Source organism: Colletotrichum scovillei (genome assembly GCF_011075155.1).
Source record: "Colletotrichum scovillei strain TJNH1 chromosome Unknown Contig00003, whole genome shotgun sequence".
Classification (NCBI taxonomy): Eukaryota; Fungi; Ascomycota; class Sordariomycetes; order Glomerellales; family Glomerellaceae; genus Colletotrichum; species Colletotrichum scovillei.
Window position 1 is genome coordinate 1144564 of NW_023336261.1, and position 26897 is coordinate 1171460.

General features: G+C 53.2%; 10 protein-coding genes across 10 annotated transcripts; 6 read left to right on the forward strand and 4 right to left on the reverse strand.

The window, feature by feature from the left end:
• Positions 1-371: 371 nt before the first annotated feature.
• On the reverse strand, positions 372-3587 carry HER10_EVM0001079 (uncharacterized protein). Its single transcript, XM_035470840.1, has 3 exons — positions 3029-3587; positions 2350-2940; positions 372-2299 (listed from the first exon to the last, which is right to left on the reverse strand). The coding sequence occupies exons 1-3, from the start codon at positions 3221-3223 to the stop codon at positions 548-550; spliced, it is 2538 nt and encodes an 845-aa protein (XP_035335620.1). The 5' UTR covers positions 3224-3587; the 3' UTR covers positions 372-547.
• A 2728-nt stretch (positions 3588-6315) lies between these two features.
• On the forward strand, positions 6316-8217 carry HER10_EVM0003280 (dynactin p62 family protein). The gene is made up of 2 exons (XM_035472962.1): positions 6316-6746; positions 6804-8217. Exons 1-2 carry the CDS (start codon positions 6457-6459, stop codon positions 8185-8187), a joined length of 1674 nt encoding a protein of 557 aa, XP_035335826.1. The 5' UTR covers positions 6316-6456; the 3' UTR covers positions 8188-8217.
• A 78-nt stretch (positions 8218-8295) lies between these two features.
• HER10_EVM0007573 (40S ribosomal protein S7) lies at positions 8296-9678 on the reverse strand. Its single transcript, XM_035477126.1, has 3 exons — positions 9427-9678; positions 8937-9019; positions 8296-8877 (listed from the first exon to the last, which is right to left on the reverse strand). Exons 1-3 carry the CDS (start codon positions 9583-9585, stop codon positions 8511-8513), a joined length of 609 nt encoding a protein of 202 aa, XP_035336231.1. The 5' UTR covers positions 9586-9678; the 3' UTR covers positions 8296-8510.
• Positions 9679-10422: 744 nt separating this feature from the next.
• Positions 10423-11448, reverse strand: HER10_EVM0004643 (uncharacterized protein; the record flags this gene model as incomplete). The annotated part of the gene is made up of 2 exons (XM_035474279.1): positions 10423-11048; positions 11109-11448. 2 exons carry the CDS (start codon positions 11446-11448, stop codon positions 10423-10425), a joined length of 966 nt encoding a protein of 321 aa, XP_035335959.1.
• A 2119-nt stretch (positions 11449-13567) lies between these two features.
• HER10_EVM0003159 (carbonic anhydrase) lies at positions 13568-14470 on the forward strand (the record flags this gene model as incomplete). The annotated part of the gene is made up of 3 exons (XM_035472844.1): positions 13568-13924; positions 13976-14077; positions 14141-14470. 3 exons carry the CDS (start codon positions 13568-13570, stop codon positions 14468-14470), a joined length of 789 nt encoding a protein of 262 aa, XP_035335815.1.
• A 730-nt stretch (positions 14471-15200) lies between these two features.
• HER10_EVM0007740 (acetyltransferase) lies at positions 15201-16735 on the reverse strand. The gene is made up of 4 exons (XM_035477285.1): positions 15988-16735; positions 15829-15902; positions 15672-15706; positions 15201-15574 (listed from the first exon to the last, which is right to left on the reverse strand). Exons 1-4 carry the CDS (start codon positions 16620-16622, stop codon positions 15398-15400), a joined length of 921 nt encoding a protein of 306 aa, XP_035336243.1. The 5' UTR covers positions 16623-16735; the 3' UTR covers positions 15201-15397.
• A 1001-nt stretch (positions 16736-17736) lies between these two features.
• HER10_EVM0000778 (uncharacterized protein) lies at positions 17737-18672 on the forward strand (the record flags this gene model as incomplete). Its single annotated transcript, XM_035470546.1, has 3 exons — positions 17737-18181; positions 18254-18459; positions 18526-18672. 3 exons carry the CDS (start codon positions 17737-17739, stop codon positions 18670-18672), a joined length of 798 nt encoding a protein of 265 aa, XP_035335591.1.
• Positions 18673-19500: 828 nt separating this feature from the next.
• HER10_EVM0006253 (para-nitrobenzyl esterase) lies at positions 19501-21316 on the forward strand (the record flags this gene model as incomplete). The annotated part of the gene is made up of 1 exon (XM_035475844.1): positions 19501-21316. Exon 1 carries the CDS (start codon positions 19511-19513, stop codon positions 21314-21316), a length of 1806 nt encoding a protein of 601 aa, XP_035336111.1. The 5' UTR covers positions 19501-19510.
• A 489-nt stretch (positions 21317-21805) lies between these two features.
• HER10_EVM0002936 (uncharacterized protein) lies at positions 21806-23618 on the forward strand (the record flags this gene model as incomplete). Its single annotated transcript, XM_035472627.1, has 2 exons — positions 21806-22031; positions 22096-23618. 2 exons carry the CDS (start codon positions 21806-21808, stop codon positions 23616-23618), a joined length of 1749 nt encoding a protein of 582 aa, XP_035335793.1.
• A 1292-nt stretch (positions 23619-24910) lies between these two features.
• On the forward strand, positions 24911-26073 carry HER10_EVM0012284 (uncharacterized protein; the record flags this gene model as incomplete). Its single annotated transcript, XM_035481682.1, has 2 exons — positions 24911-24973; positions 25048-26073. 2 exons carry the CDS (start codon positions 24911-24913, stop codon positions 26071-26073), a joined length of 1089 nt encoding a protein of 362 aa, XP_035336651.1.
• Positions 26074-26897: the final 824 nt, after the last annotated feature.

Here is a 26897-nt window from a genome sequence, read left to right on the forward strand (position 1 = left end):
TAGGTCGCGCATTTTTTGACATGTGCACATCCAACTCCACGATGGCTGCATTCCTGCAGGTACCATGCGCAGAAACGTCACTGCTGTCAGCACTTACGCCCATTTTACATGATGATTGCTTTACAGGTGAACGGCGAATGAGAATACACACAGCTTACGAAGAGACGAGCCGGTAGCAGCCTTTTGATTCCTTACAAACGTAGTGGAGCGTAGACGTATTCAGTCCAAAAATCGCCTCGTGTCATCGGACGTCATCTGTGATATGAAAGTCACCGTTCAAGTGTACGAAGCCCATGGTTCTCATCTCGTTCTCTTTTCTTCGATTTTCCGGTAAGAATATTGTACAGTGTGCCATGACAATCCAGGCTTGAACTCCTTCCCCAACCTTCATTTCAATCATCGCCATGCGCAGGCCTATATAAGGAGGGTGCGACAGGGTATCTCGTCATTTCCAAACCAATACATACAAAGAAAACAACACAAATGGTAGTGTGCCACTACCATTCGTACATTCCGGCCAAAGTAGTACTCAGTACACTCAGCCGGTCTAGATATTTAGAGGCGAGCAGCTAGTAAGACCACCAAGGTCCTTGAACTGCTCCCACACAGGCTGCACATCCATCTGGCCCAACACGGGGGACTCGTGAATCGGCACCGAAGACTTGCGGATCTGCAGGGGAAGAGGCTCCAGCTCATGGCGGTGGAAGTCCGCCTCCTGCTCCTTAATCAGCTCCTCATAGTCATGAGCATAGCTACCGGCGCCGCCCCCGATAACACTGTGACGCCGGTTGTTTGCCGTCCACTCCGAAGAACTGGCGCGGGGCGGCGTCCCCGCAAAGGAAAGCACATTTCTCATGCGCCGACGACCACGTAGAGGAACAGGGCTCAGCATAGGCGATTCCTGGTTCGGCCAGTTCTTGCTTGGCGCGTCGGGCGAGGTCGGCGGCGCCGTGGAGTCCACGGTCGCGTAGCTGTGACCACCCATCGAGGGAGCCTCAGAGGCGCCGCTGGACTCTGACGAAGTTGAGAAGGAACGCGGTGCGACATGAGTCCGGGGCGAGACCTCCGCGGGAGGGCCCTCCCACTTCTTAACGGCGTTAGTGCCGTTGCCGTAGCCGTGGACCACGATCTCACAGTATGATGCCTTGCGGGGTGCCGGAGCGCACTGCTCCTCCAGCTTGCGGAAGATACTGAGAGATCGTCGAAACGGGTTGTTGCGGGACAAGCTCCTGCTCCGTGAGCGGGCCGGGGCCGCCGCGGCTGGGATCCCGCATGTTGACTGCCGACGGGTGGCTATTTCGTCACGGCGGGATCTGGCAGTGTAGTCGACGTCTGGTCGAATCTCGATGGTCGGCGACACAACTACAGACGGTGTGCCGTGGCAGCCCGTTGCCCAGTCCGTGACGGATTGCGATCGCTTAGTATCGACTGCGATGTCTGTCTGCTTGCGGAGGAGGGTTTGCAATCGGCGCCCCTCCTTCCAGGGCGGCAGTTTCTCACACGACACTGCGAGGTGATAGTCCGCACCAGCAGCGTCGCGAACTTCTGATGGTGCCTGCGTGCAGCTGAGGAGCACTTGGTAGACCGCGTAAATCAGAATCCAGCGCACCTTGCGGGCGTCCACGAGACTAATTTTCTCGGCCTTGTCGACGCGGATAAGAGGTGAAACGGAATCCTCTTCGAACTTGCGGTAGGCGCGGACAAAGTCGTTGTCCAAGAGTGCTGGGTCACGCATGTTCATTGCCTTGATCATGGCACTGTGGGCCACTAGGCGTTGGTCAGGCTTTAGCTTATCGCCTCGTGCGGTGTTCGCCAACCACTGTAGTGACATGCGACGGGATGCCTTGTCACTGACAGTCTCGGGCAGTAATGGCAGCGGATGCCTCAGAGACTTGAAGTTGCATCGCTCATCGAATTCCTGGACACTCTGCACGGCGCAGATCCCACCTTGGGCCAGTAGCGGGCTGCTCTCGATTGAAGTGAACTCCTCGTCTACAAGCAAGTCATAAACGGCCTTGAAGTCCTTGCACATGGTACTGAAAATCTCAGGGTCGAAGATGGTGCTACTGCGAGTGTCGAAGGACAATGGCGGATAATAGCCAAACTTTGTTGTGTAAAATGATTGGATAAAGGATCGGAATCGGTCCAGGTGGGCACGTCCGCCTGCTGGAAGGCCAAGATGTGTCTCAGAGAGCTCCTCTTCCAGGAAGTTCTTGAGCATGCCACCAGCTTGACTGAGTCTAGAATTCATCTCAGTCCGCGCCCGTCGAATCAGCGTCTTGGAGACTGAGCCAATGTGCTATGTTCTGTGAGTCAGACGTGCAGCCGTTAGAGATGAGCAAAACATACCTGATACTCTGGACTGTAGAAGAGCTCCTCGCTCATTCCAACGCAGTGGCTGAATGCGTCGACGTACAAGTCTCTCAATTGGAAGACTTCAGCCAGATGTAGCATAGCGAGTGCGTGTTGCGGCACACCCTTGATGTCATAGTAGCCCTCTTCATCTAAGTAAGAAGTGAGATCCGACACGTTATCCTGTTCGTTGCCTCTGAACTCCGCCATGCTGTTGAGAAGGCCGATGAGCGCGGTGCCGAGATGCTCGCCGACCACTGAGCGACGGAAGATCCATGCAAAGAAATTTCTCGTTGCGAGATGGTAGGAAAATGCCTGTTCCTTGTCGGCCATTGGGGGTGCTGGAATGTAGAGCTCGATCCGCTCGTTGGGGTTGAGAGCATTCCACCGGTCCAAATCATCATACTGGTCATGGAATGAACCTGGCGTCTCAGGCATATCGCGGGCCATAAATCTCTTGACAAACGGATGGCACTTTGCTGAAAGTAAAGCACCGAATGGTACTTTGAATGCAGGTCCTCTGCGGGACTGCCCCTTGCCGTACAAGTGTACGAAGCAGTTCCCACCGCGGAACCATAATTCAGGGTCCTGAGACAACAACGTTAGCAAAGAATCGCAGGTCAATAGACATCGCTCCAGCGGAATTCTCTCATGACGATGAAAAGGATCAGCTTACTCTTCTCAGATTATCCCAATCACTGCAAGACCTTGCCGCTCCGTCCCACCTCTTGACTTTTGAATTTTGAGGCATCCTTCCCTCGATGATAGGGTTCCCAAGCGTCTTAGGCGTCCAGCCTTGTGTTGATGTTGTTGACATTGTGCGAGTGGGCGGTAGAGACATTCGTTTTCGAGAATCTCGTCGGCCGTACATTGTGAGACTTCAAGCGCGAGACAAGTCGCGGGATCAAGGACGTTGATATGGGCGATCGTTGAATAGCTCCCGTGACGGGAAGCCTTAGCCCTCAGCTAAATGCGGCCAGAGAGTTTCACTGAGATTGAAAGCTGACAGGAGTGGATGGCGCCGATGACTGCAGAGGAGATGTTCCGGACCGCCAATAGTCCACAAAAACCCCTGTCAGATCTGCGTTGATCACTGAAGTGATTGAGGTAGCTAGCGGATGTACCCAGTACGCCCGTAGCAGTGAACAATGACTTGAGATCGTCACTTGTCCACGGCCTTGTCGAACCTGGTCGAAAACAGCCGGTCCGGATGGGCGAGAGAGCTGTGGTTGGATGGGGAAATGGACGCCGAAAACCTTACAAAACGTCTTCGGGTGGGCGTCTAGATGGCTTTATGTCACTTGTCCCGGATCAAGAACTGACTTGACCCAGAATCCGGGACTGGGCTGCGTCCTGGCAAAGACCCGCCAGCTTGCCCACGGTCCGAGCTGCCTGTCGTAGAGTGTCGAGTGACGCGGCGGGAGACAGAGGGATAGCTCCAAGCCATGTTTTAGACCGGGCCGCCACTAGAGCAATGGGTGAACCCCTCAGTCCGGACCCTACCCTGGTCTGCAGCTTCTTCGAGGACAGCCAAGCGAATGTGCCTGTCATCCACAGCTCTGATGCGCTGGCAGTCTCTTCAGACTTCTCAGACTCTGTGCAGCAGCAGCATACGCATACAGGCGTAGTGAGTCTGTTCCTGAGGAACACTGCTGCTGCAGCATCCGTCAGCTCCAGGCTGTGCCACTGCAGGCTCCCCGTCCGTGAGCCGACCTCTCGCAAAGAAGGACGGCGAGAGGCATCATTTTGCCTTTCAACGGCGACGTATGATGTCTGGAGGTCTCAAACAGTCTCTGCGTCTCCACAAACGCTGTTGTGACGGAAGCCTAGGTAGTCGACGTTGAAGTGATCGGCATGGCGCCAGATGTGACTTGTTTCCTCGCTGGTATGAGCATTCTTGCGTATGCAGTCCCTTCTCCCTGTGACATTTGGGGAATGCTAGTGATAGGGTGGTGATGCAAAGCGTCGATGCTGGCTTGCCTCTGCCCACCTTCAGCCCAAACTCCGGGGGCTTGTCTTTGGGGATCGCCGTCCTCGATGCATCCTTCGGCGTTGGCTTGCATCGACAAGGAAGCTCAATGATTGGTCAGAATCGCGTCCCGCTTGCTCGATTGAGCAATGTCTCATGAAAATTGGCGACTAAACCCCCGGGAGCTGGGCTTCCCTTTGCTAATTGTCTTGGGACGATCGCAATCGGCTTTCTTCTGCTGAATCATCAGTCACACGGCGACCAAGATGTGAAGTCATCCCAAGGTGATATAACGGCCACGATCGCATCCGGGAGGTGTGGACTGGATTTGACCGTCTTCATCTTGTCGAGAGGCGACATTGAACCTAGGTCTTGCACCCACGTAGGCCTGGTGATAGACAGCATCGGGACCAAAGAACGTCACACCTCATGAGGGTATTCATCACGGCGGGAAACTCCATGATGTGGATGGGGAGTTCTGAAAGGTCGGCCGCCATGGACGCTTCATCGTCGCTAGATCAGTCCGCTTTCCGTAATTACTGTTTGTAGTACAGATAGGTTTAACTTCGTGCCTCTCCGTCTCTCTCACTTGCGACCGATATTGTGCTACCGAGCCAGACGGTTGCTAGTGATGGCCGGTGCTCGGGATCTACCAGGATAGACCAAGTTAGAGAACCATCGCCATGGAACGATGAGCGTGCGTTCGGGTTCCCTAGCTTCATGCCGTCGGCCGACAGAAAAACCCTCTTTCCCGTGGTTGGGGCCAGCCCCAGGACTGTTGCTGGCCGCGCTCTCTCGACTTCAGATAGATATTTTCCGACCCGAGATTTCCATCGTCGGTGTGCCTCGCGTAACGGATTCGACGAAAGCTGCAAGTTATTCGGGACCCAAAATACTGGCGTTGACATTCTGCAAGAAGGACATGGCCACTTACACACATGCACAGTCATCGACGCCTTGACGGGCCTCTGCCCTACGTGGAACAGCGGCTCCAAGAGGGGATGCAGGGCATCTGCAAGGCAGAAGCTGCGCTGACCACACTCGTCCAAGTCCAGCCATCCCTCATGCGGGGCGACAGTCATCTTTCCAGAAATCGGCTCAGGGTCATGAGGCACAAAGGAGGTCCGGAGGCGGATCCCACCGCTTAGCAAGGTCTCCCGTCCACCACCGGACCGGAGGCAAGACAGGCCCAGCCATTATCCATGTCCTCTCAGCCCTCGCTCGCTTCGGAAGGGCTTGCACGACCTAGACCCCCGCGGCTGGCTTTTGGCGTCCTGTCGCACTCGAGGAAGTCTGGACCGCCATAAATTAGCGCAGCGCCGGGCCGCAACGAAAACGTCGAAGCTGAAGAAAGAAGACCCAGCCCGGTGGGACCAAGGTGAACGGTAAAAGGAAACCGCAGACGAGTCGGAGTGCGCCAAGCGAAGCTGGCCGCCGGCATGGCGGACGGCAGAGAGAAGCTTAAGACAAGTGCAAGTCTTGTAATCCAGATGCGGGAAGCCTCTCGAAGTCCCCAACCGGAGACACCGAAGCCTATCATTGAAGACATGAAGCCCGTGGCGAGGAGTGAGATGACAGTCGTGACAGCATCCCCAGGGCGTTCTTGGCGAGAAATCGACGATGGTTTGATAAGAACCGGTTCTCAGTCTCGCGTGGGTTTGACAAGCTTGAGGCATGTTGATCAATAACGTCCGTCCATAGAGATAGTTTTCTCGGTTCAATAGGCGATTTTCTTATGCAGTCGAGCGCAATAATAGGCGATGGACCGAGGGCTAACAGCAGCCTTCGGAGGGACCAAGCTGAAGTCCATGTAAGTCGTGAGTCTGGAATGCCGAAATGGAGGGTGGGATCGTTCGAGGCCGCTTAGGTAATGGTATATCTGCTAAGGGTTGATCTTATCGATAACGAGAGACTCACCTTCTTATCGGTCTTATCAGCCCATCCTCCTGGGCTCTGGCCGCGCGGGATTTCGGTGAGGAGGAGCATTGTCGCGTCCGGGAGACAGCTCCGTGCAGACTCTCAAACGCCCTTCCTCGAGCCTTTCTGCGCGGCACAGTCGCCCTCCTCTCCTCGTGGTAAACCACATACTCTTCAATCCCGGAATCCACTCCGCAAAGCATTATGTCGGAGCGAAAATGGCACCTCTGACCCCCTACACCTACATCCGCTGCCCCTGCTCCGAGACTCACCAGTCCAGCGAGGACGGGTCGTCAACGCCGGGGAGCCCAGAGGACGATGAGCGGACATTCGACCCGCGCGCCCCGCGCGCCAACTTCAGTCTTTATCCTTTGGAGCATCTGATGTACTGCGAAGACTGTCACCAGATCCGGTGCCCGCGATGCGTCAATGAGGAGATTGTCACCTACTACTGCCCCAATTGCTTGTTTGAGGTCCCAAGCAGCAACCTTAAAAGCGAAGGCAACAGGTATGCGCAAGGTTTGCTTTTGGCTGAGAGTTCCGGCGTTGACTAACACTATCGCAGGTGCACACGAAGTTGCTTCCAATGTCCCGTCTGCGTTGGTCCCCTCGCTGTTACAGCTCTCGATACCCCGCCCGAGAGCCACCTTCTCACGGCTGATGGAACGGCTCCTCAGGGCGCTTCCTACGTGCTGTCATGTTCATACTGTAACTGGAGCTCAACCGAGATTGGAGTAAAATTCGACCGACCGAATGGCATCCACGGGCAGTTGGCCAAGCTCCAGAATGGAGGCCAACCCAAGCTGACTCCCAAGGAGCACAAGGAGAGGAAAAAGGAGACCAATGGAGAATATCACCTGAACCCAGAGGACATGGATGCCGAACTGCAGTTTGCGCAGCTCAAGTCCTTCTACCAGAACCAGATGGCCAGCTCGAACCCCTCGGCGGGCGGTCTATCATCACTAGGTGATCTAGGCATCAATTCGCCTGGCTCATTGTCACGCATCATGAGCCTATACACCGGAAACAACTTTGGCAACAAACAGGCTCGCGGTAAGGTCCAGATCATGAGGGAGGCCGTCAGCCCTGACGAGGGCTTGAAGACCACCGACCTGGACGAGTCAAAAGAGATTGAGAAACTCAGACATACGCATCCCGACGACACAACGACTCTAGCCCAGAACTGCCTACAGCAAGACCACGTACGCTTCCGTGACCAGCTCCGGCCCATCCCCTATCTCCTCAGGACCAAACGATCCAAGAGATGCCCGCTGTGCAGACACATCATCAGCAAGCCGGAAGCAAAGATCTCCAACACCCGGTTCCGCATCCGCCTCGTGGCCGGCAGCTACATCCCCACAATCACCATCCGACCGCTGCAGTCGGAGGTCCAGAACCTCCCCTCGACCGCTCGGCCGCCGATACCCCAGGAACTGTGGCTTACGCCACTCAAGCCCGTGCAGTATCTCCTGACCTTCAAGAACCCCATCTTCGAGACGGTGAAGGTGTCGCTGGCCACACCGTCGAGCACCCCTGGGCGGTTCGCCAGCACTGTGACGGTGCTGTGCCCGCAGTTCGAGATTGATGCCAACACGGACATGTGGGACGATGCCCTCAAGGACGACGGCGATAAGGAGCGCAGGAGAGGGGAAGAGGGCGGGATGCAGCAGGCTGAGGTAGGCAAGATTTACGACCGCGGCCGCAATTGGGTCAGCATCGTGCTGGAGGTCGTGCCGGCTTCGTTAAGGCTTGAGCAGCAGCCAGGTGGTGACAGTGCTTTGCGGGAGGATGAGGATGTGTTGGAGATACCCATGTTTGTGCGTATCGAGTGGGAGACGGAAGCTCAAGGCGATGTCGGTACTGCGACAAGCAGGGAGAAGGAGGCGAGGGAGAAGAGGGAGCTGGCCTACTGGTGTGTCTTGGGAGTTGGACGCATCAACCAGGACTAGACTTATGTCAAATGAAAAATGATACCCCCAATTCCTTTACATATTAGACGATGGCTTCAAGCACAGTGAACATAATCACGGAGAGGCGGGAACAAATAGTTAAGAAGGAGCGGTCAAGTGTTTTGGTATATGCATTTTTTGGGCAGCCTGTAATGGAATCGCCCAAGTTTATATCCCTGTAGACGCCAGACCCTTTTGATCAACCAGTCATTGCCATGCCTTCATTGCAGCAGACTAAATGCCAAACCCATCATTGACCATGATTCCTTTTTTAATTTTTCACCAAACACCCGCCCAATGCGCAAGACACTAGATACGATAATCTAGTACTCGGCGGAGCCGGACTGGGGGAACTCGAAGGTGACACCGCGGCCGGTAAGCTTGCGGTAGACCTCGGAGTAGGTGTCGAGGCGGTAGTCAACACCGCCGCGTTCCTTCTCGTCGAGGATGACCTTGAGGAGCTTGGAGCCGTCCTCCTTGGTGCGGAGGCGCTTGCCGACGATCTCGACGGGGTAGACGAGGTCGGTGAGGATGGCGTCGTGGACGGCGGTGAGAGTGCGGGAGCGGGGGCGCTTCTGGGTCTGGTTGTTGCGGGAGCGGGCGGAGCGCTTGGGGCGGGGCAGGATGCGGCGGGAGGCCAGGATCAGGACGTGGCGGTCGGAGAACTTCTTCTCGAGCTCACGGGTGAGGCTGGGGATGGTCTTAGTATTGGACAGAGAAGGTCTGCGAAGAGAGAGGGAGAAACTTACCGCTGCTGGACGCGGTGGAAGCCCTGCAGGGAAGGAACGGGGACAAAGATGGCAATAGCCTTCTTGCCGTGGCCGACCTCGATCTATAGGAAGATCACAAGTCAGCATGCGAGCTCCAGGACGATGCCTTGGACCGCTTCCCGTCCTGTTCCTGAGATCATCATTCTTTTCAGCGTTCAAATCTCCGCCGCCACGGTGAAGCCGAAGACACCAACGATGGGCACCTCCCAAGACTGGAACGCGCGATGCCAATGCCAGCAACTTCTTTCCCTTGAGTCCTCTTCAATCTTGATGTGTTTCAATCGAGAGAAAGGCTTCGGGGATTCCATTGCTTCGCATCGCGCTCGTCAATTGGGTGGTGTCGCCCATGTTCGGGGTTGTTCATGCTTGGGCTTTCCGTGGCGGCTGGGAACAGGATTTTCGATTCCGGAGAATTCGCGGGTTCGGAAGTCTTCAGGACTTTGGGGTTGTCGCTTCAGGTAAATCTCACCTCGCGGGCAGAGACGATCTGCAGAGGGCGGAGGGCGACCTTGAGGTCGGCGGTGTTGCTCTCGAGGTCGTACAGAGCCTGGGCAATGTTCTGCTCCAGCTCGGAGGGGTTGGCCCGCGAGGGGCTGTTGGCAGCGATCTTGTTCAGGGCGGCGGACATCTTGACTGTTGTCGATGGGTGGTTGACGGTCGGGTTAGTCGATGCTGTAACGGACGGGGTCAAGACGAGAGGAAAAAGTTCACAAAGTCGATCGCGGCAGGCCACACGCAATTCGAAATGCGCCGTCAGAATTTCCGGTGGGTGGATCCTCCCGGGTGATTGGGGTTTGAAAACCCTTAGATAGTCTGTGCTTATCAGCATATCCCAGAGGTTTTTGGAAGCCTCTGAGTGGACCGTCCAACCCGCCATTGTATCCACCCTCAGAACTGCGCTAGTCCTCGTTTGGCTTCGGTGAATTGTTCACCGAGGAAAGGGCTCGGTGAGATCTCAAGTATCAATTTGGGTGATGATTCCCATAGCCCAACTCGGCTTTCTGCATTAGAGCTTTCCATATGAGACGAGTGATCGAATCACTTTTGGAAGTACTTTAACTCTTGAAGCATTGCTCTCGTACATCTTGGCTCTGTGGCGTTGGTGGTGAAGACTGTTTAATGCCTGCCTGTGAGACACAACCATAAGATGCAACAGGAAAGCGTTTGATAGGGAGTATTCCTCTGTCGCTGGCTTCGAATTCAGAATTTGAAGACAATACGTGATAAGCCAGGCTCTCATCTCACTATTATGTCTTTGAAATACAAGTTCTGCTTTAAGGAACCTCTCCAGTGATTTTCTTGGTTTATTATTTGGTTGTTCTTTTTCGCCATGGGTATTATTACATTGGATTAAGTATGGTTTGCCGCCCATCCACACCTCAAGCAGAACTAAGCGAGTGTGTACAGGACTAACAGCCGTACGATCTGTGTATCTGTCATTCTTTTAGTGACAACAATTATAGCCTCACATCATGGTCTGCGCCCTCTCGTTCCTCTCTTGCCTGCTCATCTCATTGCGGAAGACATTACCCTCCGAAGACGAAGGCGGAGGCGGTCTAGGCGGGGGCGGCATCATCTCAACGCCCCGATCAGGCGACGAGAACGCATTGTCTCCAAGCCCAATCTTAACGTCAGCCGTTCTCTGGCCACGGCTCTTGCCAACGCCGTAGCCTCCGCCGCGGGATGAGAACATGCCCTTTCTGCGGCCGTACCACCACACGAACCAGGCGATGCCGACCAGTGAAAGCACGCCAAAGACGATGGGGAGAACGATGCCAAACACGTTGGGTCCACGGCGTCTCTGGTTGTTGTTGTCGTTTTGTGGCCGGTTGACGATGCTGACTTTGGCTCCTGGGTGACGGGCGGTGATGGAGCCATTGGTCTGCGGGAGCGCGAGGAAGATTTGGACGGTGAGGGATTCGTTGGCGGCCATGTTGTAGCCTACCGCTGCCCAGGCGAAGTGGCCTTGGGATGCGGGGAGCATCTGGGAGGTGAAGCCGTGGCCTGGGTCGATGGCGTTTGTGACGCCGTAGTCACCTTGGACCTGGACCATTGTGTTGGGCAAGGGGAAGAGGCTCGTGTCCCATGTTACTAGATTTCGTGTTAGTGTTTGTTCGCAAGTCGAATACTCTTCGTGAAGGATTTGCTTACTCCAGTAGGTCTTGCCTCCATCAACCTTAGTATCGGCCTTGGGAGAGCAAAAGGGCTGGTTGACGCCGTTGGCTCCCGCAGCCTGGTTGCATGAAAGGAATGATCCGGCGCCGTTGGCATCGGCCGTGGGGAGAGTAGAGCTGCCAGTAAAGGCGGACGTGGTCTTGCCATCGTTGACGGTCGGGGTAATGGTCTTGGCTGCGCCGTCGGCTTGGACCGTCACCCAAGGTCGAAGGGCATCATTGCTCTGCCGAGGAAGGATGGCGGCGTTGACTGCTTGTGACAGAGCCAAGACTGTGGCGGCCAGGCCGAGGCCTCTTGAGTAGTCCAAAGCGACCATGACTTTGTTCGTATACCAGAGAAAAGACTCGTTTACCAGAACGAAGGTTGTATTACAATGTACCAACTGGTGGCATCTATGAAGGAAATGAAGATTCACTCGAGGAGCAAGTCAGAGTTAGGGAGCGGAAGTGAGGGATTGCCATGGTTATGTATCAGGAATCAGCACTGGACACTGGTATGCGAGAATGCGACGACTGCTTATCATGCGTGACTTGCGCTCACGGGACGCCTTGTTTCCACGTCTTGAAACGGTGATGAGTTTGCCTTCAACCTGAGCGACCTGCAATGCAACCAGGAAACTTCGTGGCAACTGTACTGCGAGTAAGGTGAAGTACTTCATCTTCAATGTTCTGTCACTCTAGGCAGTGGACATCTTTTGGGTTCTTAATGGCTCGATGGTGGTTCTTTGGCTGCCGTACATGCTGCTGTCTTTCATCGTGATAGCTACTAATACCCGCCTAGGATCGAGGGATGTGCCCGTAGCTCTGTGAGGCTCTTGGTGGATGACAAGACGAACCAGTGGTGGCGTCGGCCGAGAAAGGTAACAAGCTTACCGGCGCCGGCACACTGACAATGCAGGGGTTCCCCCCTGGTTCCGGTTTCAAGAGCGAGAAGCAGTCTCGTTTCTCACTGGACTGAGTGATCAGACTAGGTGCGCAGAGTGGCTCTGCTGGCGTGACCCTTGGGCGTGTTGGTTGCGTGCCGTCGTGATGGTCCAGAGCCCGGGGACCGTTGGGGCTTGAGCTGCTCAGAGGGATTTGAGTGATGAAGGGAGGATGGCAACATGAGTCGGCACTGTGCCCATGGAGGTCCTGGCGCTTGCACACCCCGCTGGGTCCCCTTGATGCGCTCGTTCACACGTCCGCGGCGACCCGTTGAGTTTTGAGGTAATGGAGGGGTATCACCTGCAAGGTTCGGCACTTTGATGGGATTTCTCTGGCGAAGCGACTTGGTGCTTCAGATGGAACGGTTTGGCGACCGGGCCAAGGGAGGCAACGGCCGGTGGCGTTTGGTGCCGGGTCATCGGGATTTGTGGAGACACTCCGGGCATTCTTCGGGGGCCGTTGTGCCGGGGTTTCGGGATCGTGCCGCACTGATGCACGGCTAGGCTTGGTTAGCCGGGAAGTAGCCTGCGAGTGTTTGTTTTTCTATCTACCTCAGGTAAACTCGAAAGATGACCAGGTATTTGCACATGCCAATTGTAGCTCAAACACTCGATCGAGGCCAGCCTAGGTAAGGACAATTGACCGTCTTGGCTGGAGTAAAGACTGGATAATATCCCGTCGGGTGCTATAAGCCAAGAGATCGAGAGTGGCAGTTGAAACTTAGCGGTCGAGATGGTTGAAACTTGTGTGGCCATTGCTCTATAGTCTGGTGGGATCATCGCTGCTCTGCATCCCATCATAAGGCACTCGAGGATAAGTGGAAGATAATCAATCAGATCTAGCCACCTGAGATCGATCATTCCCGTCCCGTTGCTCCTTGCCTTTGACTGGGTACATGGGCAATTAGAAGCTAGATCAACCTTTGCTCATCCGTTTCGCCAAGATTACTATCGCATCTGCCGGCATTGACATTTCTCCCCCGGCTCTTTTCCATGTTGCACTGTATGTCTAATGAGGAATTGAGTCATCCACCGTGGCTGAGGTCCCCCATCCACGATGATCTTGACCCAAGTTGAACAGCAATTAGCCCGCCCGTCCCCCCAACAACCCGCCCGGAGCGCCGGACTATCGAGAAGGAGGCCGCACCGTCCACGCACCGTCCGCGACACCGTCCTGAACGCTGAGGTGCGCGCAGTGACGTCTTTGTGGTTCCTCTGTGGTCTCTGTGGTTCCTCTGTTAACTAGCGGTAGCGCGTGCAGCCGCCAACGGTGCGCGATCGCCGGAGCTTCCCAACAAATCTTCCGTGGGAAGAAGGAAAGGTGCGACATTTCCTTCATCTTGGGTTTCCTTGGCTGCCATTGCTCCGATCTGACAACCTCCACGCCCGCCCGCCAGCTCAAAGGTCCGCTTACCTGCAGCAAACACCGAGCTACATCCTCCATTAGGACTCCTCCATTAGCTTCGCACCGCACTCTTTCTCTCTCGATCTTTCCATAAATAAATCTCCTCTAATGTTTAAAGCAAGCCCATTCCCGCGCTCCCTCCCTTTCCGCCTCTTCTCCTCCCCTGCGCAACCTTCACGTCGTCTTCTCAGATTCACCAACACCATCTTTGGATCTCAGCATCAACACCTAAACAGCCACCGTACCTCCAGCTTCTCCCACATCGCCTATCAACGCGCACCACCATCATCGTCATCGTCATCGTCTACCCCTCCTTCTATCAGACCCGACCGCAAGATGGCTGAAAGCGACATTGAGAAGTACCTCAAGCAGACGCACGACCGCGTCTTCGAGAACAACCGCAAATGGGCCGAGGAGAAGAAGAAGCAGGATCCCAACTTCTTCATCAGCCTGTCCCAGGGCCAAGCTCCCGAGTACCTCTGGATCGGATGCAGCGATTCGCGCATCCCCGCCGAGCAAATCACCGGCCTCGAGCCCGGTGAAGCCTTCATCCACCGCAACATCGCCAACATGGTCAATAACATTGACCTCAACGTCATGAGTGTCATTAACTATGCCGTCCGCCACCTCAAGGTCAAGCACATCGTCGTCTGCGGCCACTACGGATGCGGAGGTGTTAAGGCCGCCATGACACCCAAGGATCTCGGCCTGCTCAACCCCTGGCTGCGTAACATCCGCGACGTCTACCGCCTGCACGAGGCCGAGCTCGACGCCATCAAGGAGGAGGATGCTCGCTACGATCGACTCGTCGAGCTCAACGTTCTCGAGCAGTGCCGCAACGTCATCAAGACGGCCGCTATCCAGCAGTCGTACGCCAAGAACAAGTTCCCCATTGTCCACGGCTGGGTCTTTGGCTTCAACGACGGTCTCCTCAAGGACCTGGAGATTGATCACGAGAAGATGCTGCACGACGTTCAGAAGCTCTACCACCTCCCCGGTGCCGACTTCTAAGCGCGACTGACCGATCGACCGACCTACCCTGGGAAGCTATACGCTGTCCCAGTGCGGGGTTGAACGGAACGGGCGAGATGGGATGAGGAGGGGTGGACCGGAGCGTTTGCTCACGGGTGACTCACGGATGGAGTCTCGGCTCTCGACGGCTACCGTTTGTGTGCGCGCGCTGCATGGCGCCCATCGCGACATGGGGAAAATTTTCTTGTTGAGGGCGGCATCTTCCACACCCGTTGCAGATCCGGATGGGGTTGGTTGGCAATACTCTTAGGTTCTGACCGAGACATGCCACCCCACCACAACCGTTCATCCGGTTTAGCTTAGTGGGAACCTGGAGCTGTCAACGAGCCGGGGACCCCACTACCGTGCATCTCCGAGGGAGGAAAGATTGAGAGGTTGTGGCGGTAGAGATTGGTTATCAAACAGCTGTCACCGGCGGGATTGTACCGGAGTTGAGGATTCGAGTTTTTTTCAATGGAATGCGGGAGCTCCTCGGGGATCGGAGCAGATTTGGTGAAGAAATGAGGTGCACAAAGCCAAAAGACTTGATTCTTGGAGCTGGCAGTCTTTTCGGAGTAGGACATATCAAGGGAAAACGCAAAAATAATATTTTATTACCCATCACCCTAACTCTTGACTGAGTATTTTGCGAATAATGTCTGCCTTATCACTGCGCAAAAAAGCTCGATCTCATTTGGAATAATCGCAGCTTTTGTCTACCAATCAGGTTGTCTAGGTAAATCTTTGACTACATCAATGCAATTTATAAGGTTGCTGATATGTACATCTACTATGTAATAGGTAATATGAAGCAAACTTCTAGATTGATGTTTTTCACATCTTCATCTATACCTCGTGAAGATGAATGACATTCCTAGCCGCTTCACTGTTAGATAAACCTTGTTACTACGCGGAAAATATAACGACTCACCACGAAACGTTCCAGGTATGTCTCCCACCGAGACTCTGGCACATTTTCTTGCTCCCCGTATTATACGGCGCCACGTCGGCGGACGCCCAACCATCGGCGCCGTACTCGCTCGTACCTCTCTTGATCAACTTCGATGCCAGAGCCTTTGCGTAGCCTCTCTGTCGGTAGGGTGGCTGAGCGGGGTTGTGTGTTAGATTGAAAGACCATGATTGCAGAGTATCGAAGTATTCTCTTCGTGTTGGGTTTGGGTCGATATTTTGCATAACTTACCTCGCAGTGGAGACTTGATAACGATGCATCGGTGCCTAAGCAGGAGTTAGAGAGTTGTGATGCTGTCGAGGATCGGTGGTTGATGTAGGTAAACAGATCGTGGCGGGAGCGATAGATGTAAGAGGCCTTGTGTATCTAGAACACATTGAATACTCACCGAGGAATGACCATGCGATAGGCGTTCCATCCTCTAGTTTGAGAAACAAACTTGGCCACGACATCAACGTCTTTCTATCTATTTGTCAGCCGTTGTGTTCATCATTGGAAAGTTCGAAATTAACTTGACAAATAAACAGGGAGGACGATGACGACTCACACTTGACGCGGAATGTCCGTCCTGGAAATCACAATCTCACAATCCCTCTCCGTAGCCGGACCCCACGTAGCTCCCTCGGGCAGCGTCACACGGCCCTCGAAATCCGGAATGTCATCGACGCGGAACAGCCATTTCTCGTACTCATAGTCCTGGCGAGGTGTCACGCGCACGCCGGCCCGGAGCATGGCGTCCCGCGTGGGTGTGGCGAGGGTTCCGACGAGGCACGCACCAGGGAGCGTTCTGTTGTCTGGTTGTTGTTTGCTTACTTGTGTTACAGCATTGAGGACTGCTGCGATTTGGTTTTCAGCTGTTTCCTTGTCCTCATCCGTGAAAGTTTTGTTGGGGGCGTCTTCGAGTGTTGAGAACATGAAGAGTTGGGTTTCTTTGGTACTGCCGAAGTCGAGGTATGCTGCGCAGAAGTTGCGCGGCTGTTCGTCAGAGGCCATGCCATTTTCTCCTTGTGAGGTAGTCGAAGAGAGTGGTGCGTCTGATGCTAGGATGATGCGGGCTGTTGGGCGCATGCCGTCCTTGAAGCGGGTGAACTGGAGGCGGCGGAGGAGGACGAGGGAATTTGGGAGGTGAAATTCCAGGAGAGGGATGAGACCTTCCGGGACGGAGGTGTGTATCGTTGCCATTATAACTGATGAGTCTCAATACCTGTCTATGTGATGTAAAGTAGAGTGCCTTTTTGAGACATTTGTGTGTGATGGTGTGGTATGCTGCAGCAATGATGTGAGAGATATGTGAGGTGCTAAAATCGGCGGATTAAATATCCGCTATTAGTAACTGCAGTGCATTAAATATCAGCGCTGCAGCTCTGTGATAGCTTGCGATTGAGGGTGACTCATATTCGCGACTCGACTCACGACACCACCCGTAAAACGAAACCGAAGGAGGAAAACTCATGATCAATACGAATGCCTTCCTATCAACGCGACTTCACTCTCATTATCATATTATAGTTCGGCTGAGTTCCTGTGGAGCCACTGGCTGATTCAAATTGAATGAGGTCATGAGAGGTGCCGCCGAGAGTATAAAAGTTGGTTATACGGACTTTGATAACGGTGTCGCAAATGGGAAGGGGTAAATTTAACTACAATGTGTCTTCGAGCTAATGAGCTGTGAATAAGTAATGTGAAATGAAGAGGTAAACTCCATGACCCTTTGAAGTGTCTGGGCAAGTGCAATTACGAGGGAACAGAATTTCGCATCCACCCTTCTGTCACAGCCTGGAAAATACGAGAAGCCCGAAGTAAGTCACATTCAGTGTGGGTAATGTCATCTTCATACCCGGCGATCGGGTCTTTGCTGGTTGCGTGGACTGGTGAAGGTTCGGGTCTTTTTCAAATATGTTCGCCTTCAGCTCCCTCTCTTTACCCAAAGAACAAGCCTGCAGGCATTACTCATGTCCCTCTTCTCGTCGTGGTACAGCCGGAAGCCCACTTTCTGCGCAGTTGAGATAAAAAGTACAATGTAGTTGTCATGATGAAACTCAATTTGTGTAGGCAAAACATGAAGAATTGCTCGAGGAGATTTGCCAAAACACCATGTAGACAGGATCAAACATAATCGCCGAATCCAGTCATTGGCTCAGTGAGGGACCAGTCCATTTGGGCCTCGAATGATATGCCCCACACAGGGACCGCTCAGTGAAAATCTCATCTGCAAGGCTCTCCAACTCCTCATCGTCTGCTTATTGCATCGGCCTCATATCTTCAGCAAAAGCAGAATAAGCAAGACTCGAAAAAAATGACTAGCTACGATCGCGACGTCGTCGTCAACTGCCTCAAGCGGCACTACGAGCTGCTGGTGCGCATGGGCTACTTGGACGTTTCAGCCGTCGAACTCCCTCCCGCCGCCGGCTGGAGCGACACGGAGCTCCGCGTGGATGCTCTCCGGGCCATGGGCCGCTCCGAGACCGTCATTGATCTCCTGCGGCACATCCCCTTCGTCCACGAGAACGAAGAGTCGGACCCCGTCGAGATTTATACCGAGACGTTCCCGCTGCGGTATCTGCGAGACGGGCGGTGGTTCGGCGGCGCCAATGGGATTCACGGCGACGGCGCGGAAGTGTTTGCCAACACGGCGCTCTTGGACCTTGGCTTTGCGCCGTTTGATGGGCCCGTGCCGGCGGACATGGTCTCGTTGACGCATGCGGACGAGGGAATTTGGTGGTTGATCGATACGAATCAAGGTTAGCTGGACTATGCGCAGAGCTGTTTTGGTTCAAAAGTGCTCTGTGAAGCTGACGCATAGGCCATCACAGGATGCATCTACCCTTACGGGACCGAGTTCGACAAACGCGAGGAGGATGTTCCCGCGGACAAGCAGTGGCTTGTTGTGGACCCGGTCCCCATCCAGGCTTACTTTGACAAGATCTATGCCCAGGTCGGCAACTTGGATGTTGTGCCAGCGCCCCGCTCTGGGAAGTGGGAGGCGAGAGTTGTCGAGGAGTATACCGAGGAAGGCCAGGTGAGTTCATCTGCAACAGGAAATGTAAACTCGTGACTGATCAAAGCATTTCCTCGTGTTGTACAGGAGATCAGACGGCTGTACGTTGAACACGGATGGCCCAATGCTTTTCGTAGAGAAGAATTTATTCAGGCCGTCGAGAGAACTCGGGCGGCGTTTATTGAGGCTGGGCTGGGACAAGATGATGACGAGGATGATGAAATGACGGGCTAGATGGACCAGACTTCTGGACATGGTTTTAGTCTGAAGACACGAAATAACGAATTGGCCAATAATAGAGACCTATTGACGATTTTCTTTTAGCGCACGGCCATGCTGGTAGATGTTCGTTCCTGAGCCCAAGTTCGATCGCAGCGATAGCTAGCTGAACTCAAGAGTGTGCGTGGCTTCCTCAACCCACGAGAACAGTGATAACAGATCTCGGATCGCGGAAGATGGGATCGGGTGACGGAAGTTTCTCGTATCAAGACGATGTTATCATGTCCTGTCTCCTATTCTCTCTCAACAACACAGCCTTCTTCGACCCCACAAACTCCAGCTGAAGCTCTCCAACTGTGTCGTTGACCAGCATCTTGAACGGGGAGGTTGGGCCCATCAATCAAGGATAACGTTGCGGGGCCCATAGGTGAATGTTTCGTTAGCTGATTTAGTCATTCACGCGTCTTATCACATTAAATCACTTTCAACTGGCTGCTTACACTGAATTCACTGAGAAAACCCCAGGGATCCCGGACCCCAGATGTAAAGGCCGACGATATCGGAGCGACCCCGACATGTTTTTCCCTCGTTGAATGACATCGATCTGCGCCATTCTAGCGTGCTCATTGCCCCAGTCGCTCGGGACTTCTCCGCACTGAGGGCTCCGCGGGTACCTGAGTCAAGGGTTCTAGCTCTGTTAAACCTCTCATCTTCACTGAACAATGCTTCGAATGGGTTAACGCCGTCTCTGTCGAGCGGCGAGAGGTTGCTTTCTGGGCGGGTCGCTGGGAAATTGTTTACTCGATAGCAAAGAGAGAAAGGAGGGGCAAAACACCGACGAGGGGATTCGAAAATGCGTTTAAAGCTCTGCGATGGCCGGCCCTGCCTCTTAGCGGTGGTGTGCTCTCTTGCTACCATCTTTCCTTGTGCTCAAGCAGCAGCAGCAGCCCCATTCGGAGACGAGGGATTGAGCACGTCGCCAAACATGAAGTTCTCAACGTCCTTCAACACGCTCTTCGCGGCGTCGCAGGTAGCAATCTCGCCTGCCACCGCGTACAATCCGGTTGAACTCAAGGGCTACGGCAAGTTCACCGGCACCGTCGTCAACTCGACCTATAGCGGACGCGCTCTCCCCGCCCCCGTGGACGCCTGGCTCGGCATCGACTACTCAACACAACCGGTCGGCGAAGGCCGCTTCAACCCCGTCACCTGGCCTGCGTCTTTCAACGGCACCAAGGCGGCGACAAAGTACGGCAAGACCTGCGTCCAGGACCCGACCTCGACCGACGTCAGCACACAAGATGAGGCCTGCCTCAATTTCAACGTCTACCGTACGCGCGGCATCCCGCTTGACCAGAAGACGCCCGTCCTGGTCTGGATTCATGGCGGCGCGTTCTACGCGGGTAGCTACAAGAGCTTCGATGGCGCTGCGTTTGCCGCGTCGTCAAAGGAGCCCATCACGGTCGTCAACTTCCACTACCGCATCAACTCGTTGGGCTTCCTGCCGTCTGCACTCTTCGATGAGGAGGGTCTGCTGAACCTCGGCATGCGCGACCAGCACTTCTTCCTCCAGTTCGTGCAGAAGCACATCGCCGCGTTCGGCGGCGACCCGGAGGCTGTCACCATCGGTGGGCGCTCTGCTGGCGGTCACTCCGTCGGTATCCTCTACTTCCATAACTACAACGAGGATGAGGGCAAACCACTCTTCGCCAGAGCAATCCACCAGTCCGGTGCCGTTACCGCTCGTGCGTTCCCCAATGCCACATACCCGCTCTACATTAAGCAGTATGAGGAGTACATGAACTACCTCTCCTGCCCGCTTGATGCCGACAACGCTGCGACTCTGGCCTGCCTCCGTGCCGCGGACATCGACGCGATCCGCAACATCAGCACCAAGCTCTACAACGACTACGACCCGGCTCTGACTTGGCCCTTCCAGCCTACGCAGGGCGGACCGTTGCTGGAGAAGTTTGGCTCGCAGTCCGGCTACGACGGCACATTCTTCAAAGTCCCTGTCATCACCTCCAACGTGAACGACGAGGCCAAGTACTACATGGCCGGCGACAAGGAGACTAACCAGGAGTTCCTCGACTACCTCCACAATATCTCCCCCGCTCTCAACAGCACCGACCTCCAGCTCCTCGAGGACCTCTACCCGGATCCCGCCACACACCCGGATTCGCCCTTTGCCAACTCCCCCAACAGCACCCAGTACAACCGCCTCTCGGCGGCATGGAGCGATTACGCATACATCTGCGCTGGACAGGAGACGGCGTACCGCGCTTCGATCGCGGGCGTGCCGACGTGGAAGTTGCACTTCAACACCAACAACTCGTGGCCTGCGTGGAGGGGTATCCCGCATACCGCCGACACCAAGTACACTTGGGACGAGCCGGTGGTACAGTACCCCGAGGTCAGCCACATTTACCACGGATATCTGTCCAGCTTCGTTCTGTCCGGCGATCCCAACACTTTCAGGTACCCTGGCAGCCCCGAGTGGCCTCAGTATAAGCCCACTGGGTACGGACTTGAGTCGGAGCCTGCGTTGCAGCTTATCGTCCAGCCTAATAATGGAACCAAGGTTGAGAAGGATGATATTCGCAGAGAGGCGTGTCTTTACTGGAGAGATCCCGAGAGAGCTCCTCGTCTGAATAAATAAATGCAAGGAAAGGAGATTTAGAATAATGTACATAAGTTACCGTGCAATAGGGCCGACGTATGTAGAAATACTGAGCGTACCACTTAATGACTGAATATTTGTTCTGTGGGTAATTACAGACCTGTCTTCGAAGAGCATGTCATGGGATGAACGCCTTCATAAATCACGTACCCTACCATACTCTACATGCAGACGTTTCTACATGCAGGCTCACCGTTATTGCTGTTCATTGGTCATCGACAGTTACCTACCACCCAGCGATTGGAGCAAATCTGCTACGTTGCTGCATATGTGTGGCTGTGCAGTGGCCACTAATAAGACCCAAGGGCACATTCGTGCTTTTCGTCGAGAAATCAGGCTGCATTTTCGTTGAGAACAAAGACTCACAATCGCTCCTCGTTGGACTAGAGATCGACTTTATATGCTACGCCGAAGACGCGAATGTCATACGAAGGGCCCAGAGTCTAAGAACACAACAACAAGGTCGACATGCTAGCTGCTCTCTCTGACGATCGGGCTAGTGCCTCTCAACAGGGCAGCTTCCAGGCGCGGAGCTCAGCGCTCCCACTTCGTCCGCGGAACCCTCTGGGAGAGACCGATGAAGAAGAGTTGGACAAGGCGAGCAGGGTCATGAAAGGCGAAGAAGATTGGACAAAGATTTCAGATCTGGCAGAGCGCCGAAGAATACAAAACCGAATAGCTCAAAGGAACTACAGTAAGTAGATTAAAGAAGTTAATCAGTCATTGGAAGAGTAAGCCATGTATTAACAAACATATAGGGAAGAAGCTGAAGAGAAGGCTTGAGGATCTGGAAAAAAGAGCATGTGATGAGGGACAGCTTGCTCCTACAGAGAAATCTTCATCCCGCAAGTACGAAAACGAGTTACTATCGCGCTCCAGTCCATTCTCAGACCTAGCATACCTGTACCTGTCTTCTTCCAAAACACCCAAGCCTTGCAACATCTCCCCACTACGATATACTGATCAGGAGCTTTCCTTTCCACCGATCGCCGATGAAAGTGAAGACAAGAGCTCATCGCCTTCTGAAACCTCAGAAGTAGCGCCTATATATGCTTTGCCGTCAGACCATCGGTTTCGGTCGATCGAAAAGCTGCTAGTAGAAGACTGTCTTAGCAACTTCTTGGAATGGCAAACCTGCCCCCAGAATTCGAATAAGCGAACAGCAAATCCTCCGGCAACACAAACCCAGCGATCAAGCAAGAGATCTAGGAAATATGACAAGCCAAACGACAAGAACGACAATGAGGGTAATGGAGGAAATGAGGAGGGTGAAGATTCCAACGCAAATATTGTGAGCGGCTCGACGATGACTCCGTCCAATAAGAGCAGAAGCATCATTCTTGCTTGCCCCTTCTATAAGGAGGATCCTTTGAAGCATCTTCAGTGCCTCAGAATCGAACTTAAAAGAATCAAAGACGTCAAGCAGCACCTCAATCGAAAACACCGTCAACCGTCGTATTACTGTCCAACATGCTGGATAATCTTCGACCAGCCAACCGACCGAGACATCCACATTTCTCAACGCGGCTGCTCTCTACAAGATCAAGTCAACTATGAGGGACTATCCGAAGATCAAAGCCGACAGCTCACTCGGAAGGTAGACAGACGATTATCCGAGGAGCAGCAATGGTTCAGTGTCTGGGATATCGTGTTCCCTGACATGCCACGTCCAGAGTCAGCATACTTGGGAAACCAAATCGAGGAGTCTATGGTCATGATCCATGACTTCTGGGATGCGAACGGAAAGGCTCTGGTCTCTGATGCTCTGCGGGAGCGAGGACTCATACCAGAGCCAAACGGTTCAGACGATGAAGGGGAGCTTGAGAGCTTCCTGGCCGAGACATTGGAATCTGTGGTGGAAGAGCTGCTGGCGTCTTGCCGGGTACAAATCGCGGCGAGTCTGTCTCGGTCGAGTCGTAATCGTTACGAGGCGTCATCAGCTCCGGAGAGGACCCCAACTTCAGAATCAGGTACTAAAACTCAAAGCTATGACACGAGTGAGCAGGACCAACAAACAGTCGATCTTGCCCATGTAGGCGAAAGTGCCTTGGTATCGGGAACGCCTGTGGCACAAGAGTCTGTAGATGACTACAGCTTTCTCACTGGACTTGAGATGGTTGGGCCACTAGCAGGTCATGAAATTCAATCCATTCTCGAGGGGTCACAATTCAGCATGTCGCGCAGCTGGTCCACGAGGGAAGAGGGCATTGCGGAGTTTGATGACCAGAGTTGGGAATTATTGGCCGATGTGACCGACATCTTACAAGCTGAGAGATCATAGTGGTCAAGTCTTGCTGAATTGATTCAATCTGATTGCTTTCTGGGAGGGAATGTACGAGTTGAAAGGGCATGCATACAACATGCCTAGGTGCAACCTACCTGGACTTTGAAAACGCCGAGAAGGCCGCTGTTGTAGTTTCCACCTTGTGTCCTCGGCATCTCAAATGACGAATTCAACTTGAAAACTGACCAAGGGACTACTTCACTGAAGTACTATGTCTGCTACGAAGACAAAGCCTTCATGTTAGCTGTGAGACGGTGAGAACCTGGAGACTATGTTCATCCCCTTGGCCTTGGAGGATAGGCTTAGTCCCCCTGAATCTGACGCTACGTTCCTGCTTTGCCGTGCTTACTCTTAATACTTTCTGGTCCGATGTGTACTTAAGGAGAGATTATATAAGGCTGGTTGTAATTTCATGTTTCAACGTATTGACTTGCTTTATACTTACTAAGTACCGATCAAACAGATATACGGCATGGACTTTTCTGTGAACTGAGGTGAACCTTCTTTTGTCATTGAATACACAATTTACTTCGTCCTTCTTACCTGGGCATCTCATAGGTTGTTTTCTGAGATGTTCCAGCTAAAGAGAACGCTCAATGCATGATCGTCCGATACCGAGTAAGCAGTGGGTTGCTCTGTGAACTCCACCTGGCCAACTGCCAGCCTCTCCGATACATCCTGAGAGTCAATGTTGTCTATAAACAGGTAAGCTGTTTGCTGAAAACTTGTGTATTAAATTCCTAATCACTCAGAATGGCATTATTGATTGACCCCTTGTAACAGGTGTAGCATGGATGTCTGATTTAGCTTCCTATTCCTCGTATCTTCAGCTAATGAACTGAGAGAAGCCAGACCGTTGTGTCTTGAACCCACATCATGTCAGAGTTCACGTAGGATTGAACTTACGCTTACGTTAGATCTTCGACTTGGCGCGGGGGTTGAGCGAAGATCGCTAGTAGTGTCTCGTCAGCTCCATGAAGAGCCTTTAACAGGGGTTTATTGAAGGAAGCTATGCAGGACCTTTTGGCAAGATCCTCCAAATCTTCGAAGTAATTACCCGGGTCATCTCGATCAATTGTCTGATCCCAACGAACGATACTCAAGCTTTAAACTTGCCTCCGAAGTCGCAATGTCTTGTCTTTAGAGTGGGCAATTTATGGCAAAGAATATATATACTTCAATGATACTGCTGCCAGGGTAGGTCTGCTCTTTGTTGAGACCTCTCATCTTTGTCGAGAACACCAAATTTCCTTTACCAAGCACTTCTTCTTTTCGTTATACTTCTCACCATGGCTAAGTTGCATCACTCATCGCCCACCCCAATTTTCCAGAGCTATCACGGCACACCCGAGGTATGACCAAAATGCGTAACGTGGCGGGATATCTTGAGAGTAGCGCGCTAATTTCGTAATCATTGTGCTAGCAGGGTAGTGTAAATGGAAGACCTACTGCGTTGATACTGGACATTGGCGGAGTTTTCTGCAACTTCTCCGCCGTCCCAGATGCTCCAATTCCAACAAAGGTGTTCAAGCGCATCCTTGAATCATCCGAATGGCACAGCTTGGAGGCAGGCAAGGCGACGCAATCAGAGGTGTTCAGAGCCTTGACGAAGAGGTTCGCCCTTGCGGACGGTGCCTTGCAACATACCATCCAGCTGGCATCGTCGACCTTGACACTCAACCAAGACTTTGTTGCAGCCGTCAGGAACCTCAAAGAGAACTCCGACGGCCAACTCCGCGTGATTGCTGCAACCAATATGTCTACCGAAAGCTTTAACATAGTTCGCTCCAAGATTGGAGGCTGGGACATCTTTGATGATGTCTACACGTCAGCCAGCCTGGGTGTACGAAAGCCGGAGCAAGGCTTTTTTGATCGAGCTCTCAAAGATGCAGGCTTGAATGCAAAATCAACTGTGTTTGTCGACGATCGACCGGAGAATGTCATCTGCGCCCAATGTAGCGGGATGCAAGGGGTCTTATTTGACAATACGGACAGAGTGATCCAAAAGCTGAACAGCCTTTTTGGTGATCCCGTTGAGCGTGGTAAATCCTGGCTTCGAGCTCACGCAAAGGGCATGTGGTGTATATCCAACACTGGCATTGAGATTCGGGAGCAGTTCCAGCAGCTTCTTTTGTTGCATTGGACGAACGACTGGTACGAAGTCACCCCGGACAATAAGTTCGCCTGGAATACTAACTACTCCATGTTTCCTAGGGGACTTGTCGATATCGCCCAACTCAATCCTCCTTCAGGCCAATGGAACTGCTTTCCTTACGGGCCTCCAGTGCTGACAACGGAAGTCTTTCCTGATGACCTCGACACTACCTCTATCGCTCTTCTCACGCTTGATGTTGATGTTGATGTCAAGCACAAGGCTATGGATAATATTCTCCAATTTTTGAATCCAGATGGATTAGCATATGTAGGTTGCTCCCCTTGGATGCACTCTTGAAACCAACTAAGAGTTGATTCTGTGCAGTGTTACTTCGACCCAGGCAGGCCGAGGCTTGATCCTTTTATCTCAGCCAATGTACTGCGAGTTTTCTACGCCAGTGGACGAGGCAATCAACTTCAGCCCGCGCTACACTTCATGGAGGATATGCTCCGCACAGGCGCTTTCGAGCATGGAACTCGCTACTACCACCTACCAGACTTCCTGCTCTACTATCTCAGTGAATTGTGTTCCAAGAATCCTAATGCCAGTGAGCTTGACATATTGCGCGATCTACTCTGTCAGCGGTTGAGAGACCGCATGGGATCTACAAACGATGCGTCAAGTGTCGGGCTTCGTCTGCTTGCATCGAATAACATGCGCCTGACTAACACATTGGACAGAAGGGTCCTACTGGACTTGCAGAGAAGTGATGGCAGCTGGATGGGATACTTATACCGGTATGGGTTTTCTGGGATTCTAATTGGAAGCGAAGGGGCCATTACTGCTTTGGCAGTGAAAGCCTTGCAGGGCGCCCATCGCGACTCGCAATGATATGAGGAGAATTGCCACCAGCGCGAAACATATTTCCAGCATCTTTTGAAATTCGACTTTTCACCTACCAACTGAAGTAATTTCGCATACGCAAAAGAAAGACAGATGATGTACTTGGTGGAGGTTCCTGCTCTGAGCAAGGGGGCACATATCTCCTGGATTTCTCCTCAAGGAGCGAACGATGGAGAAGTCCTAATCATTTGACAGGTCATAAATGAAAGAAAAAGCATGCATAAACATTCCAAGTCTCAAGTTGTGAAGAGTACTCGGTAAGAAGCCTTGAGTTTTCT

Bases quoted from the DNA above. Each gene is read 5' to 3' on its own strand.
- HER10_EVM0001079 (XM_035470840.1), bottom strand. From the start codon at position 3,223: ATGTACGGCCGACGAGATTCTCGAAAACGAATGTCTCTACCGCCCACT. The intron at 2,941-3,028 runs GTAAGCTGATCC...TTGTTGTCTCAG, and splicing joins ATTGGGATAATCTGAGAAGA to GACCCTGAATTATGGTTCCG. The intron at 2,300-2,349 runs GTATGTTTTGCT...CACAGAACATAG, and splicing joins TCTACAGTCCAGAGTATCAG to CACATTGGCTCAGTCTCCAA.
- HER10_EVM0003280 (XM_035472962.1), top strand. From the start codon at position 6,457: ATGGCACCTCTGACCCCCTACACCTACATCCGCTGCCCCTGCTCCGAG. The intron at 6,747-6,803 runs GTATGCGCAAGG...ACACTATCGCAG, and splicing joins CTTAAAAGCGAAGGCAACAG to GTGCACACGAAGTTGCTTCC.
- HER10_EVM0007573 (XM_035477126.1), bottom strand. From the start codon at position 9,585: ATGTCCGCCGCCCTGAACAAGATCGCTGCCAACAGCCCCTCGCGGGCC. The intron at 9,020-9,426 runs GTGAGATTTACC...ATCTTCCTATAG, and splicing joins AGATCGTCTCTGCCCGCGAG to ATCGAGGTCGGCCACGGCAA. The intron at 8,878-8,936 runs GTAAGTTTCTCC...GACCATCCCCAG, and splicing joins TTCCACCGCGTCCAGCAGCG to CCTCACCCGTGAGCTCGAGA.
- HER10_EVM0007740 (XM_035477285.1), bottom strand. From the start codon at position 16,622: ATGGCAACGATACACACCTCCGTCCCGGAAGGTCTCATCCCTCTCCTG. The intron at 15,903-15,987 runs GTGAGTCGTCAT...ACAAATAGATAG, and splicing joins ACGGACATTCCGCGTCAAGT to AAAGACGTTGATGTCGTGGC. The intron at 15,575-15,671 runs GTAAGTTATGCA...AACCCCGCTCAG, and splicing joins TATCAAGTCTCCACTGCGAG to CCACCCTACCGACAGAGAGG.